The 16,287-nt window shown below is 41.9% G+C and overlaps 1 protein-coding gene across 1 annotated transcript in view; it reads left to right on the plus strand.

Moving 5' to 3' along the window:
* Nucleotides 1-16,287, plus strand: part of COL22A1 (collagen, type XXII, alpha 1) — a 194,292-nt gene that overhangs the window by 146,213 nt on the left and 31,792 nt on the right. Inside the window, exons 35-41 of the mRNA XM_010014574.1 lie at nt 688-741; nt 3,208-3,261; nt 4,803-4,907; nt 5,318-5,362; nt 8,375-8,452; nt 12,046-12,081; nt 13,020-13,073. Coding sequence (XP_010012876.1) covers nt 688-741; nt 3,208-3,261; nt 4,803-4,907; nt 5,318-5,362; nt 8,375-8,452; nt 12,046-12,081; nt 13,020-13,073 — 426 coding nt within the window. The remainder of the gene's footprint in view (nt 1-687; nt 742-3,207; nt 3,262-4,802; nt 4,908-5,317; nt 5,363-8,374; nt 8,453-12,045; nt 12,082-13,019; nt 13,074-16,287) is intronic.

Below are 16,287 nucleotides of genomic sequence, written 5' to 3' on the forward strand. Positions count from 1 at the left end.
AAGAGTTGAACCCTGGTTACAGCAAGGTGACAAACAACTGCAGAGGCAGCAACTTCAACCTGGTATGGTCAAGTATAAAGGAAAATGTCTAAATATAGCCTGGTAGCCCCAAACGTGCATCTCTATGGGGACATAAATCCACAGATATAAGTCTTCTCATGTCCCCCAGGCATTCTTGGAGACACACATGGGCTTTCCCACCCTAAAAATCTTTCACTTGCAAACAGAAGACACCTGCAATTCTGAGTTATAACACTCTGAATGGTTTGTGCTGTTCATCTATTTAGTGCAAATGAGTGTTTTCAGGTAGTGTTCCCCAGAGTAGAAGAAGGTAGAATTGTCAACAAAACATATTTTGTTGACCTAGATGTATACTTTAATGCTAAACCAACATACTTTCCTGCATTTGTTTGATGTTTCAGGACCAGACTTTTCTTCCTTTAGGCTAGAGTTAGCATTTATTTTGATGGAAGGTAATTTTAAGCTCCCAAAGAGAGTCCTCATCCATTTTGCATTGTTTTATGCTTCTTTACACCACAAGGTATTTCACAAAGATGCTGTTCTTTGCTTTGTGCTTGTACAACACCTTGTCTGACATAAAGTCCAGTCTCACGTGGAACATCTTGTTCCTATGGTGGTAGAAGTTGTGAATTACACATGCACATGCACGTCTTTTTCTTAACACAGGGTGTGACTGGGCCAGCAGGACCCCCAGGTCCAAGAGGCTTACCAGGAAATGTGGTATGTATGTACCAGTGTACATTTCTTTACTGAGTACTTCTGGTCTTCCCTTCCACAGGGTTTATTATCGGATTTAAAAGGCTGTGTTTCATTACACATTTTTTATGGTTGAATTGAAATATCTGGAGGCACCTGGGAATGGTGTATCCATGAAACATACTCTCATACTCATTTGTAGCAAGAGGGAGGCTTGGAGCTGCTTCGTTCCTCACCAAATGGTTAAAAGTGATTTTTGCTGCCAGCTCTTCAAGAGAATAGTTGCAATATTTATTGTCTTGGGTTTGTTTGCCTCATTTCAATTTTTCCTTTCCTTTTGAAAATGTGACTTCTTGGTATAAAAGTTGCATGATAAATACCCATTTTTGTTATGAAAGCATGTAAGTATTTGATCCTACAATCAAAGACTTGAAATCAGTACAGTGCCCTTACCTCAGTAGGTGTTCACCACCATTACTAAGTTGATAGAGCTTTTCATGTTTGAAAAAGAAATCTCTGGACTAACCTACTCCCTGTTCATCAGTGTAATACGCTTTCTAGTAGTAGGGGTTTCTCTTTGTTTATACCCAAGTAAGTGAAAAACAGCAGTTAGACTTCATCTTCTAACATATTCAGGCACAATGGTTTAGCACAAAAGGCTCTTTAAGGCTGAGTTTATTGCCTGAGCAATCCAAGAAATCTTAAATTGCCTTTCTCCTAATTGTTAAGATACATTTGATCATATTTATGTGGTGATTAAATTTCAAACTGGAAGATGATATCGAAAGTAAAGACCATTTTCAATTTCATATTCGTCTAAACAAACTTCTATACCAGTGATACCAATGTATCATCTATAAAAGCTAATATAGTAGGAAATAATCTTTACTGTTACAGAAAGGAAAATGATTATTGCATCCATCCTGAGGAGGTGTTCTGCTGACAAGCAGGGAATGCAACAAAACAACCATACACTAGCTGTATAACAAGCACACTAAAGAAAACAAGCACACTAACAGGAATCAGGTATATCATAGAATCATTGAATGGTTTGGGTTGGAAAGGACCTTAAGATCATCTAGTTCCAACCCCTTACCATGGGCAGGGATGCCTCACACTAAACTACGTTGCCCAAGGCTCCATCCAGCCTGGCCTTTAACACCACCAGGGTTGGAGCATTCACAACTTCCTTGGGCAACCTATTCCAGTGCCTCACCACCCTCACTGTGAAGAACTTGTTTCTTATATCTAATCTAAACTTCCCCTGTTTAAGTTTAAACCCATTACCCCTTGTCCTACCACTACAGTCCCTAATGAAGAGTCCCTCCCCAGCATCCTTGTAGGCCTCCTTCAGATATTGGAAGGCTGCTATGAGGTCTCCACGCAGCCTTCTCTTCTCCAGGCTGAACAGCCCCAACTTTCTCAGCCTATATCTATATATAGTAAATAAGTATAGCAAAGCGAACAGATATATATATATATATATAAAAGTAAAGCAGAGAGGAAAATTGACAATGCATCAAGTCATTACTGTATAAAGGGAACAGAGGTTAAGAAGAAATACATCACCAGTCACCACTGAATCATCATCCAAGCCTACACTTCCAGCTGGGAAGCCCCATTGCAGCTGACCCCAGGAATCTCAGACAACTGGGAAAGTTCCTGCATGGTGCATCCACTCATAGGTGAGGATCCAGAATCAGCCGTGCAGTTTCATATGATCTCACTGTTGTCACAAGGAACATTCACATATATACTCTACCAAATACACCGTGACAAAAAACATACTTTATTATGTCTCTCAGTCATGAGTAGGAATCAACCCTCATTGTAATGCAGGTTCCCATGCATTACCGGAGGTCAATCCAATCTCACTGATGCCAGGACATCATTTCATGTCTTAAAATGGAGTACCACTCCATAATGTGTTTTGGGGAGTTAAGAAGTTACAGGATTTAATTTAGAGCTCTACATCATCTGTATTTTGACAAGGAATCCTTTGAGATTTGCCAGGCCGTGAAAAGGATTAAAAACTGAAATAGAGGCAAAATAAATGTTTTCCAAGGAATAGTTTTGGAGAGCAGTAGCTGTAAGAAAAATAATATTGTGAGACTTTGGGCATCTCTGATACAGAGGTGTTGATTGGGAGTTTGTTGGTAATGGTTTAGGAACTGCTGAGGATTTTGTGGAGTGAAAAAATATAGTTATTGGTAGAAGGAGAATGCACAAATCTGGGATTAGCTCAATTTCTGCTTTTGCTTTTCAGCTCTTATTTATATTGGAAATGAAAAACCCCAACCTTTTTTAAGGACTTGGCACACAGCTTTTCTGTGGTGTTGTCTGGATTACAGGTTGCCTGTACTGGGAAATGTAAAACTGATATTAATCCTTGAGATAGAGTGTACTAAACCCACAGGTCAATCCAGTTGCTTTAGCATCAAACACTGCCTAAAAAGAAAGTTTTAAGCTTTAAAGTTCTTTTCTCTGCAGGGTGTGCCTGGACACCCTGGGCTTCCAGGAAAAGAAGGAGAAAAAGGGGAAAAGGTGAGTTTGTTCTTTCATGAATTTGTTTCTTTGCTTCTTGGGCATTATTCTATGATTCTAAGTAACCAGGGACAGAAGCAGTCTGGACTGAGAAATTAGGTTTCTGGATGGTTATGACACATGGGCTCATTAGACCATTTTGTCTGACCTCCTCTATTACACATGCTATAAAGTTTTCACCCTGTTGCAGCTTTATAATTTACTTAATAAAACCACTGAGATGCAACTGGATACAGTGAAACCACTGCTGCACATTTTGTAATGGTGATCTTCTGCTGTTCTCATTGCCTGATGGGAGTAGGGGTTTGGTGATTTAAGTACCTCCTATTCATCACTGTAAACCCAAAGCTGGAAGAAAAACTGGCTTTCATGGTTAAGAAACTGAGATTTCTTCTTCCCTGATAAGCTGTTGTAACTGGATCGTTAGCTTAGCTTTCTAGTGCATCCTTGCTTACCTTTTGCCTGCCTTGCCTAACTGTTATATCCCACCTCATAGCTAGGCAGTGAGCTCTCTGAGGTCAGGGGTTTGTCATTTACTCATACTTTGCACAGATCCCAGCATGCTGGTGTCCTGACCTTTGTTTGCCGGAGTCAGAACGATTAATCAGAAAAATGGCCCCATAATGTATATTTAAGGAGTTTAAAAGGGAATGAATCCCAGCCCCTTAAGTCAAATCATCTTCCAGACTACTGAGATCTACCTCAGGGTCATGTGTGGACCAAGGGCTCTCTCATATAGTGTAGTGGATGGAGTCATGCACTTCACTAGCAAGAGAGAAGCAGAAATATATTTTATTGATATAAGACAGCAAGTTAACAAAGTTCAATGGTAAATGTGACAGTGGTTTAACAAAGATTTGATGGCAAGTTTATTTACTGCATAGAGGGCAGTGTCAGACAAAACTGTCAGGGAGACCTTCCCACTGAGTTATGAGGTTCAGAAAGGATCCTCTTGCATCCTTAACTCCTCAGAGGAGTAACCCTGAGAGGTGTCCCTATTCAGGGGGAGATCCTGGCATACAGCCCAGTACAGTGCTGGAAAGCTCCATGAATCCTGGTCTTCCCACTGTTTATAGAGTAAGATGATTGTTGCTATTTGTGTATTAACTTAAGATGTTTGTTTCTTCCAAATTTGGCTGGAGCCAGCACTTGGGTAGGTGGGTGCATTGTTCAAATCAGCCCTTGGCTATTGTATTGTTATGTCTCTCTACTTTCCTCTGGATGCATTCATTACAATTGCCACTGATGGTTATCACTTGAGCAAGATTATGGGAAATAAAGATCAGGTTTGGGGTGGGGGGAGCTCACTGTCACATATATGTGGTTCCCAAAACATTTTGCAGTGTCTTTTTACTTTCCTTAAGGAAAACTCTCTATGCCTTGAGATTACTGAAGGAAAAGGCTTCCTGCAAAAGAGGGTTTTCCTAGGATGCCAAGAGAAATTCAGATAACTTGAAAAAAATGTGTATATTTCAGTCTGAATGAAAGACCTGAATGATTTATGTATCCTACTAAGAGTTTTGCTGGATTGTCTTCTGCAGGGTGATCCTGGAAAAGAAGGAAAAATGGGTTTACCTGGGCCAGCTGGTGAGCCAGGGCGTGCTGGAGAGCCAGGTTTGCCTGGTAAGGGTAAAGATGGAGAACAGGTAAGTACTTGTGCTTGAGTACCTCAATGTGAGATAGATGAGCACGACTTCTGCAGAACGGTGGATTTGTGGTAGAGTTAGGCTGCATTGTCACAAGGGATCACAAGCTGTCTACCTGAAGACACAAAGGGCCTGGCTGTGCAAAATGCTGCAGATCACAATGCTACATCCAAAAAGGCAGAAAGAATTGTGACCAGTACAAAAATGAGTAGCTTGATGGTAGTTGCCTAAAATCAATTAATTGTAGCCAAGTTAGCAGATCATTTCATTTGCTTACATGTTATCAGTAAAATATCACCAGGACAGAGTGAGGTAAGGAGGGTTTGGGGGTGGATGCTTGCTGCCTTGACTATCAGGCTCCTGTTTGGCTGTATGGTGACTGCCTTCTGGTTTTGGCTCTGTCACTTTAGGGACAAAGAGGACCACCAGGCTTGCCAGGACCCTTTGGACACAAGGTGAGCATGGACTTTATTATGGACTTGTCTCAACTGCTGGAACTGAAGAAAACATTATGGTGAAAACATGTCTGGTTTTCAGTGGATAACAAGAGTTTGTGAAGCTGCCACTCAAAAGTGCACTTCTATCCCTTTAGGAAATTCCTTTCTCTATTAAAGATTTCTTTATTAATGTAGATGTAAGATGATTTAGATATGAATTAGCTGTGTTCACTACCCACATTTAAAAATCTTTCCAGTATTATATGGATTCAACACAGACCAAGGGCTTAGTGCACACTTTTGCAGGGAAACTGACTGGAGACCTCTAATCCATACAGCTAGAGAGACATTGTATAGCTAAAGGATGATCTACTCTTGAGACTGCCTGTCAGCCCCTCAAATAGCACTCCTCCATAGCACTCCTCTCTCTCCAAGAAAGATGTGAATTGTTTTCCAGTGGGACCAGATAGTCCTGGTTTGCCCTCCTATTTTGTAGTTAAGGCAAAGACTACCTAGTTATGATGTTAATGACACTGATTTCTTCAGCTGAAAGTAATCTTTATTCCCTTATAAGTACACAGCAAATAGAGAAAGTAATAGAACAGCAAAAACCTTTGCTTCTGGGAGCATCTGGTTTGTGCTTGACTCTTCAATCAGACATGCCAGAAATTCTCCTCTTTGAAATGACTGTGTCCTGATCTGGACTGGAAGAAGAATGGGGTGTTGAAACAGATTCTATAAATGATAGAAGTAGGAATATTGCAGTATGAGGTTAGATTCATCTTGGTCCTGTATTTTTGAAATAACCAGACTACTATGAAATGCTTTCATTTTGCTGCATTCTGTGTGAATGCATTGTAATTGTATGTATCTTTTGAGAGTTCAGAACACACAACAATAGGCTGAGAATTAATATAAAAGTCAGAAAAAAAACATTAAAAGAAACCTCATGAAATACCCTATTCAATATCAACACAAGACGGTAAGAGTCTTAATTGTGCTTGGGGAAACACAATCGAACTTTTTGCACTGAAATCATGTTCTTGACTAAAATAGAGTCAAAGGATCTGCTGGAGTGTTTGAACTAATCAGAAGATGTTTTCTCTCACTCTCCTTGCAGTGTTGCTTCTTTGTAATATAAGATAAGTTTAAGAAGAAATAAAGAAAGGGAAAAAAGTAGGATATTACAGACTGAACTTTGGGTGGGCAGAATCCATGGGTAAATGATTTTTCTATCATCCTTCTATATAATTGGAAATAATGTAACAATAAATAACATAAATAAGATTCATAGTTATAAATCTACTGCCAACATGAGATCAAATCTCACGACTGCAATATAGTCCACAAAAACCTTACTCAATTACGAAAGAACAGACTTTAAATTTAAGTATTGCAGCTGAATTCTTCCTCAGTCCTCTGTCTACAATGTCCATTAAATAATGTCAGGAAGTTTTCTGTGTTCTTCAGGTTTTACTTTTGAAAATTCTGCTTCCTAGAAAGGAAGTCTCTCCTTTTATAGTATAGTCCTCTAGAAAGAAAAGTAGAATCGTTGACTAGGTTTCTTACCCCAAAATTGATCATACACTTGCGTGAGTGGGCTTATGTTCGTAAAAGAAAGGAGAACATTAAGATGTAACCAAACATCCTTAATTCTTTCTTCCATGGATAAATTTTTGGCACTGATGAGGCCACATCTGGAAAACAAGGGAGTCATTGAGGTGCTGGAGCGGGTCCAGAGAAGGGCACCGGAGCTGGTGCAGGGCCTGGAGCACAAGTGTGATGAGGAAGGGCTGAGGGACCTGGGGGGGTTTAGTGTGGAGAAGAGAAGGCTCAGGGGGGATCTTACTGCTCTCTACAACTGCCTGACAGGAGGATGGAGTGAACTGGGGTCAGTGTCTTCTCCCAAGTAACAAGCGATAGGACAAGAGGAAACGGCCTCAAGCTGCACCAGGGGAGGTTTAAATTGGAGATTAGGAACAATTTCTTCACTGAGAGGGTGCTCAGGCATTGGAACAGGCTGCTCAGGGCAGTGCTGGAGTCACTGCCCTTGGAAGTGTTCAGAACACATGTAGATGAAGCCCTCGGTGACATGGGTTAGTGGTGGCCTTGGCAGTGCTGGGCTTCAAGTTGGACTTGATAATCTTAAAGGCCTTTTCCAACCTGGTTGATTTTATGATTCTAAATATCGAGCAAAGCTTGCAGGTTGGCTATCTACCATAGAAAGACAGAAAGAAAAGCGCATTATGGTACTTAGCACTTCCCCAGGCTGAGGAGGGTGCCTAATGCTGTGCAGGCAAGGGCAAATGCTGGAAACTGGATGCTATGCACTAAAATAAAATACTTCTAGGTCCCTCTTCGTTATGTCAGTGTGATGTGGCACACACTGACATTGTGTGAGTGCTCACAGAGGTGGTCTGGGGTCTGTAAAGGAAGGGGGTGATTTTCTTGGCATATTGTGACAGTAACTGTCACACACTGTCTGTCACCATATCCCCATGCTGCCACAGCCTGATACTGTTCCTTTGCTGGCAGGATCAGGTCAGGATGTACCCGTGTTATGTTTGGTGTAGAACCTGACTGCACTTCAGTACAGTCTGTAAGAAAGATGGGGAGAGATTTCTTAGCAGGGCCTGTTGTGATAGGACAAGGGGTGATGGTTTTAAACTAAAAGAGGGGATGTTAAGGCTGGATGTGAGGAAAAAATTCTTTACAATGAGGGTGGTGAAACACTGGCACAGGTTGCCCAGAGAGGTGGTGGATGCACCATCCCTGTCGACATTCAAGGCTAGGCTGGATGTGGTTCTGGGCAACCTGATCTAGATGAAGATGTCCCTGCTCATCACAGGGGGGTTGAACTAGGTGAGCTTTGAAGGTCCCTTCCAACACAAACTATGGGTTCTACAAATCATAGAATTATAGAATGGTTTGGGTTGGAAAGGACCTTAAGATCATCTAGTTCCATCTAGGCAGGGACACGTATGTTTTCTCAAGAGCGCACAAAGCCCTTAACTTCTGTCTTTGTTTCAGGGTGAGAGGGGACCTCCTGGCCTCCCTGGGCAGCCAGGAGACAGAGGTGCACCAGGAATTGGGCTGGCCGGACCCCCTGTAAGTAGCAGGTCCTGCTAGAATTTGCAATAAGGCAAAAACCCATCACCATCTCGGGAACACGTTGCCTGTGCTCAGCTGTGCCAAAAGCATGTTGGACATTTCACCCTCTGAAGAAGCAAACCACAAACTAGTTGAGAAGCTGCCATTTGTGGCTCAGATGTCTACACGTCTGTTGTGAGAGCTCTTCATGCATTCATTTTCAGTTGAAAGGCAGAAAAGTGCTATAGGAGCAATTGATATCACTGGCTGTTACTCCTGACTTTTCTGTGTCATCTTGACACGTTGGCTGTGGATGTGAGTTGAGATTTGTGCTGAGCCAGCAGGTCTGGTCTACTGTGCAGATGGAACCTTGCTGTCACCTTATTAGAAGGGATGAGTGTGACACACATGCCCATATTGGTGACATAGTCAGCACTGACGGGGAAATACAAAATCAGGTTGCTTAAATTGCTGCATTCTAAGAGTGCCAGTGTCCCCATAATTTCCCACAAAACATCCAGATCTGCCCTCACCTCTGGTCCCTGTATCTGGGAGTCTGCTGTGGAAAGGTTGGATCTTCATATCGCCACGGTTTCATCATTTCAGTACTTGTCAGCTCATCTTGAGATGAGGGGGATTTGGGAGTGCTCTGACTGTAGCTCTGCTCAGAGACCTCCAGATGTGCTCTGAATTTGCAAGTGAGACGTTTAGGAGGAATCAAACTTTATTCCCAGCTGTAATTGCTGGGTGACAGCTGAGACCTTGTATTCTTTTGCAACCCCTTGTACACACCATGGTACTGTACCAATCACAGTCAATGTTTCAATGTTCTGGTTATCTGGATACAAGTTTCCCAATTAGTACTGGAAATTACCTTGAAATGATGTCGTATTGCTGTGCAATCCTGGTTGACAAATCTAGTTTTATGAGCTAGATTTCCACTTCGTATTTGCTTTTACCAAGCTGAATACTATATAAAGTAAAGCAGACTGGGTCAGTCATATTTTGCATTATGACTATGTCATGGCCTTCATGGTCCTCACTGATGACTGAAGATTTGCTGGGTGTTATTTGTTATGCAAACAACAACAATGTTCTTGCATTTCCTAATGTTCAGTCATTAATATGAAAAAGAGATTAGCAAATGAGTTAGCAAATGAAAGTCACCAGCCTGGGGGTAGTTTTTAATTACTGATTTTTACATTCAGTGCAGAGGTAGATGAGTCCACTTCTGCATCCTGATGTACACTCGATGACAAAGTTATTCTTCATTAGGGCTTTAACATCTGCTTATTTATGGATACAAATGCCGAAGAATTTGATCCCAAATGTAGACATCACTTGTTTCACCCCAGAAGATTACTTTTCTTTGTAAGTCATCATTGTTTGACCACTGTTAGGATAAGTAGCCACCTACATATTACATTATTCCTGATCAATTTGTCTTCATTTATTTAATCTGCTTCACTAAATACATTTTTCAACAACTATTACAATAGTTTTCTCCACTGTAGATTCATCATAACCTCAGCTCCAGTGCAGAGACTCTGGAATTTGAAAAACATTGTATAACCTTGAATCCACCAGGCTTTCACAATGACAGGCCCACAAAAAGGGAAAAGGAGTAAAGTCAGTGGAGCTGCTTCAGTGCATATCACATACTGAATTAAAGGTGTCAGCCTATACCCTTTTTAGCAATGTGAAAAAATTGTGTGTGTAATACTTTCAGCTTCAGAGCTGAGAAGCAGCAACTCTCTTTAATCAGTCCTCACTCTGTCTCCTCCTGTGCCCTTTAACTCCTCTTGGGCTTGGCTCCTGCACAGAAGGTAAGTTTAGATGACAATTTTCTTTCTTTGCTAAAGTAACCAGTTGCATAACACTGAGCCATAAACTGAGTATTAGCAGAGTGTGTTCTTCTCATCTGAACCAGAAGCAGAAGAGAAATAAGAAAGCTTGGAGAAATGGAGTGAATTCACAAGCCTATGCTGAAGCTGCCTAATGGAGGCATGTGCTGCATAAGCAGAAGGGTTTGGTCTTGTTCTGCCTTATCCTGTTCATATTACCATAGATTCAGAATTATGTATTTAGCTTTTGCTTGAGCAGAGCATTAAGGTGTCTTGCATGGAGGACTAGTATGAGGATTAGCAAATTAATGTGCCTGAAATAGAAACCAAAGGTAGAGAAGTCATAGTGTGAGACAATTTATTCAAACACAGCCCTGGAGAAGCAAGGTCAAGCCTTGTTTCGGGCGTGTTTGACTCATCAATTCTGGACACGGGTACTGCATCACTTCTGTGTTGTTCCTATAGAAATAGACACCTTCTAGTGGCTCACCCAGTTGCACCTTCTTAAATCACATCCCCAAACAAAACAGCATATGCAGGTCCACTGCACTCCCTCCTTTGACCTCATTTAAAGAGCACAAAGGTCCTGTGGGATGCTTTTCCTTTTGTTAGAGGTAGCAGATTACAGTGGTCTTCAGGACCTGGGGGAATTGCCCTTTCCCAGCCCAACAGATGCGAGGGTACTATGGTTCTGTGTCCTCAGGTCCAGCCAGTAGTGCTGCTAAGCATGTATTGCCAATGGGTATAAGAACATGCAATGCACACACATACACACACGTGTGCAGCTACGCAGACCAATGCAGAGAACAATGCCTTTATGAACACCCATAGGAACCTAAACAGCACTCCCAGAAACATAACCAAGAATGTCTCAATCTGTCTTCTCCTCTCTGGCTGATGGGGTTTGAAGGCCACTGTTGGGATATATACCTGAAATGTGGCTCTTTCCAGCAGCTTATTCTGGACACCTACTTTGCCCAGTACTCGGGCCTCTGCATCCCAATGTCCTCCAGTTGCTGTCACCCAGACCTCTATACTCACCAGTTCATGTGGTTTCAGGCCCACTAAGATTCAACGACCCAGACTCAGATTCATGAGCTCACCTGTGCTGAACCATGTTACAAACAGGATTTAATGTGAATATAGTAAATGGGCTTACATCAGGCTGGTGGTCAGTCACCAGTGGGGTTCCCCAGGGCTCAAAGAAGGTAGTGCAGGAGGAGGTACTGATCTTCTCTCTCTGGTGATCAGCAACTGGACATGAGAAAACCATATGAAGCTTCATCAGGGGAAATTCAGATGGGACACTGGGAAAAGGTCCTTCTCTGAAAGGGCAGTCAGTCACTGGAACAGGCTCCCCAGGGAAGCAGTCACAGTGTCTAGATGATGCTCTTAGTCATATGGTTTAGATTTAGGCAGTCCTGCAAGGAGCAGGGAGTTGGACTCAATGATCCTTATTGGTCCCTTCCAACTTAAGATATTCTATGACTGTGGTGATGAAGTGCAGGGCTCAGTCAGACAAGTATCATGTCAGTATACAGCTACCCCTCTGGTCCCTTTTTCTCTCTTTTTTTCTCACTCTGCCTTTGAAATTCCCCCAAAACATCCTGCTGTGAGTATTCTATACCCCAACAATGTCTGTGGGAGCAGCTTGTCAGACTTTCTCATTTTCCTCACCCTTCCTACTCTAATTTTACGTTGTTGCTTCAGGACCCAGCCTGATCAGCATTTGAAGTGTTTTGATTGCTGTGTCTTTTCTGTTTGTAGGGCCCAGTGGGACCTCCAGGAGACAAAGGGTCATTGGTACAGTATGTCTTTCTAACTGCATCCAGACTTTACGTGGAGGGGACAACCTCACCGGTTGTGTTTCTACCAGTTATTTGATGAAAGCATGTTTAGCTTCTTTTTGCTCAAGGATGGTAGGGTCACAAGGTGCCTGACCCTCAGAAAGGGACTTCTCTTGTGCATTACCAACTACTTCTCTGCTATATTGAGTTGTGGGAAAGAGCTGATTTAGACTCTTGGCGTGGTGAGAACTTTTCCTTACCTGTTAATAGTCCTACAAAAGAAAGAATGAATTTAACCCTTGACTCAAGGGTTAATTTTTAATTTAGTTAATTAAGGGTTAAAATTCTTTATTTTAAGGCACGTAATTCAAGGCACACTGTTATACCTTAGAGGTAAGGCTTCAAAGATTTAAAATAAACCATTTTAAGCATTTTTCTTACTTAAATCTTACAGAAACCTCTGCAATTCACAAATGCGTTTAGTTCACATGGAGTTTTACGAGGTTTTAATCCACCGGTGTGAAACAAATAAATGTGTGTCATGGCCTCTGTATACACTGGCATGAATCTCCAGCATGACAGCCAGTCCTCAACAGTGCACTGTGGCAATGAGGAGTAGGACCTTTCTTTTCTACAGACCTATGCTCAGTCATATTTTCTCCCTGTTCATAAACTTGCCTCCTATAAAGAGTCATTATTACCTTTCCAATCAAGGTATGTGAGGCTTGACTTTAGTGATGCAGGTAAAGTCCTCTGAGGCACAAAAATGACTGATGCTGTGATAGTATAATGCAAGATTTCTGGGGTTTTTTTTTTCCTTAAGCTCTCTCTGAGTAGTTTAATTGCTGGTTATTTTTTTTCCCAGTAACTATTGTGTGGAGGTTTTCTTGTCTTCAGCTAAGAAGCACCTCATAACTACAGCTCTTATCATTGGGTTTATTCTCTCCCTGCCAGGGTCCCCGCGGTGTACCTGGTATCCCTGGACCACAGGGGCCTCCTGGCCAGGATGTAAGTAAACTAAAAGTGTAAGTGCTCAAGAAATCTGACAATGCTCAAATCTAATTTCCCTTAAAACTGTGCTTTCTCAGCTGCAGTCATTAAGTGTACTAGGATGGTCCAAGGGAGATGATTCACAGAAGTGGTGCTCTTACAAGTTAGGATGTCACGGGGGAAAGCAGTTAGGCTCAGGAGGGTTGTCTCAAGGAAAGTGGTGATCTTTACCACTGAATCACTTTTAAATGACACTGGAAATGGGACTTGGCAGCATACACTGGGGAATGATCCCACACTGGGAAAGGATGATATTTAAGCTGTCTAGGAACTTCTTAGAAGCTGCTGAGACAAGTAACTTATAATATTTCTATGAAACCAGGGCCACAGCTGTTAAAAAACTCTGTGTGAGTTCCTTTTGCTGCTGTTGCTGTGCATGAGAGCTGACATTTTAACCTCTTGGAGCATTGTCCTCACTTGTGCCATCTCAGTGGGTGAGTCATAGAGCTGAGGGATAGAGAGAAACGTGGCAGGCTCCCAGCTGGAAAGCTGACCTCTCTGGCTGCCTGATTCTGTCTCAGTGTGGAATCAGAAAGAGGAGTGATTTTAACTCTGTGGTCAGCCAGCTTTGTGATATGGAAACCAGTCCTGGATTAAAACCAGCAAGAGGCTCTGAAGAGTTGCTCTTTGGATTTGTGCCTGTTGAGGAAGCAGTGCCTGTGGGGAGGGGGCAGCAGGCTTTTGTAGTTCTCCTTCTCAGAGCTGCTTTATGATGCTGTCATGTATCATAACATATCATTACAACGGGTAATGGGTTCAAACTAAAACAGGGGAAGTTCAGGTTGGACATAAAGAAGTTCTTTACAGTGATGGTGCTGAGGCGCTGGCGCAGAGTGCCCAGAGAATTGGTAAATGCTCCATCCCTGGCAGTGTTCAAGGCCAGGCTGAACAGAGCCTTGGATAATATGGTCTAGTGTGAGGTGTTCCTGCCCATGGCAGGGGGGTTGGAACGAGATGATCTTAAGATCCTTTCCAACCCAAACCATTCCATGATTCTATGTTTGAACTGGTACCAGTTGTCACAAAGTCCATGGCAAGTCTTTTTCAACCCTAATGTTGCTTTTTTAATATACATCAGCTGGTCTAAAGGGTGTACGTTCCTATGGGATGGATCTCCTTTCCTCCTGCGCTGTCTGGAGAAGAAGGTCTAGTTTTCTTCCCACTCAATTTATCACAATACAAATTATTATAGCCAGAGTATTCCTTCACAGACCATGATTGCAGAAATGGTTCTTTTCCTCCATCACCCTTTGTGCCTGTGCAGCCCCAGATTCAGGGTTGATTATGTCCTGCTGACTGACCCTAGATCTCCTTACTTTGTCTCAGATGTCTGAGATTTCTTACTAAAGCCATTTTAAACAACAGCTGAAATAGATGGGCTTATTACAGATGTATTGTGTGAGGAGAGTGCCAGAGCCAGCTTTTCTGAGCCTCTTTCTGGCCATACTCAGATGAGCATTGACTGATCAGCTCTTGGACAAGCAGTACTATAGTCTTTACACCTCTTCTTTTCCCTGCAGAAACTACCCAAACAGAACCATTCCTTATGGTACTGATAAAACACGTCCTTTATTACACCAACTGTTCTAATTACACTCAATATGGCCTTTAGAAGCTCTCTGTATCCTGTCTGATCATCTGTTAAGCAATTCTACCTGCATTTCAGGAAGTGTAAATGTAACTACAGGGCACATTCCAACATTTCTTGATATAACAGCAGGGATACCTACTCTGACAAGATCAGGCATTTGCAGTTTCTTGATCTCCACTTTCATTTATGACTAGTACAAAGGATTTTTTGTTCTGCTTTTGCACTCTTGTATATCAATGTAGCATTCCTGTATTCTTTGAAGCATGCCCATTTTTGTACTCTGTTGTATTTAAACAGTATGTCATCAGTTAGGAAAGCTTCAGTTTGAATTGCTAATATGAATTTACCATGCAACTCCCAAGCCATTCAGTGGTAATAGCTTCAATTACTTGCCTCGGTGTCTTATTTTTTGCTGTAGCCTTTGCATCTATATTACATTTTATTTTTTCCTGGAACTGAATAATTCTTTTAAAACACATTTGCATACATTATGTGATTCTCTGCTTTATTTTTTCCACTTGCAGACTCACCAGATGCTCTTGGTAGTGTCTGGTATAAATTGTTATAATCCCTGATACTGCAAATCAGATTTACAGTTGTATTTGGGGAGGTGGAAAAGTCAATACTACTTTTGCAATAGCTCTAACCAGAATTATCTCCCATAAGTGAATAGGTTAGGTTTTACATATGACTACATTCTGGCTTCTTTCTAGAGCCCTAAAAACATGTGCCATATTGTTTGCAATAGCACTGCCCAGGATCACCTTTTGAAACATCTGTTGGCAATTCACTCAAACATCAGGAGTTCTCAGGACAGTGCCTCATTTTATTAAACTTTAGGGTTTGAAAATCCTTCTCCATGTATACAGTTCAGTCCTGCTGGATTGGTTTTGTTCTGTTCCTCTTAGCAAAAGGCTTGATGTTTGTTTGGTCTTTAGGGTTCACTATGTCCGTAAATCCCTACAGATTCTCTTCTTTTGGGACAAAGCTGAGACAAGCTGTCTTGTCCCGTATGTGTTTTTTTCTTATCCTTAAATTTGAATATTTTTTTTTTCCTGGTTAACTAAACTCTAATTTTTAAAGCCTGAAAATACTTTCTGTAGGCTTTTTTGTGTTTTTTAACTTTCCTTGTAGTAGGACTAATCAGCTCCATATCAAGGCTACTATGTATTGAGCCTAGTTTCCTGTCTCCAATCACCTCAAATATGACTTGTACTTGCCTTTGGGAAGAACAAAAGAATCCAGATCACATTTTAAGCTGGCAGTATTCCTGTATCAAGTATTAAAAAAGTGTAGCCTTAAGCACCTTCTTTCAGAGACATTGGCCAATCTCTTATATTGAGAGTTACATGTTGCCTCCTTGCCAGCTGGTCTAGCTTGAAGTTTGCTGATGCAGACACATCCTCTGCAACATACACAGCAGGACTGGGGAAGATACAAACCCTAACTCCATCCCGGCTGACACCAGGTATGTGGGTTATATCACTCGTGGTCCCACACCAGCTGCCTGCATGGAGACCCTCACTCATCTGGCTCACGCTGGTCCCCCAGTAGGTGGTTTTGGGCAGAGACACCATTCCT

The sequence above is a fragment of the Nestor notabilis genome, unplaced genomic scaffold, assembly GCF_000696875.1.
Source record: "Nestor notabilis isolate BGI_N333 unplaced genomic scaffold, ASM69687v1 scaffold780, whole genome shotgun sequence".
In the NCBI taxonomy this organism is placed as follows: domain Eukaryota; kingdom Metazoa; phylum Chordata; class Aves; order Psittaciformes; family Psittacidae; genus Nestor; species Nestor notabilis.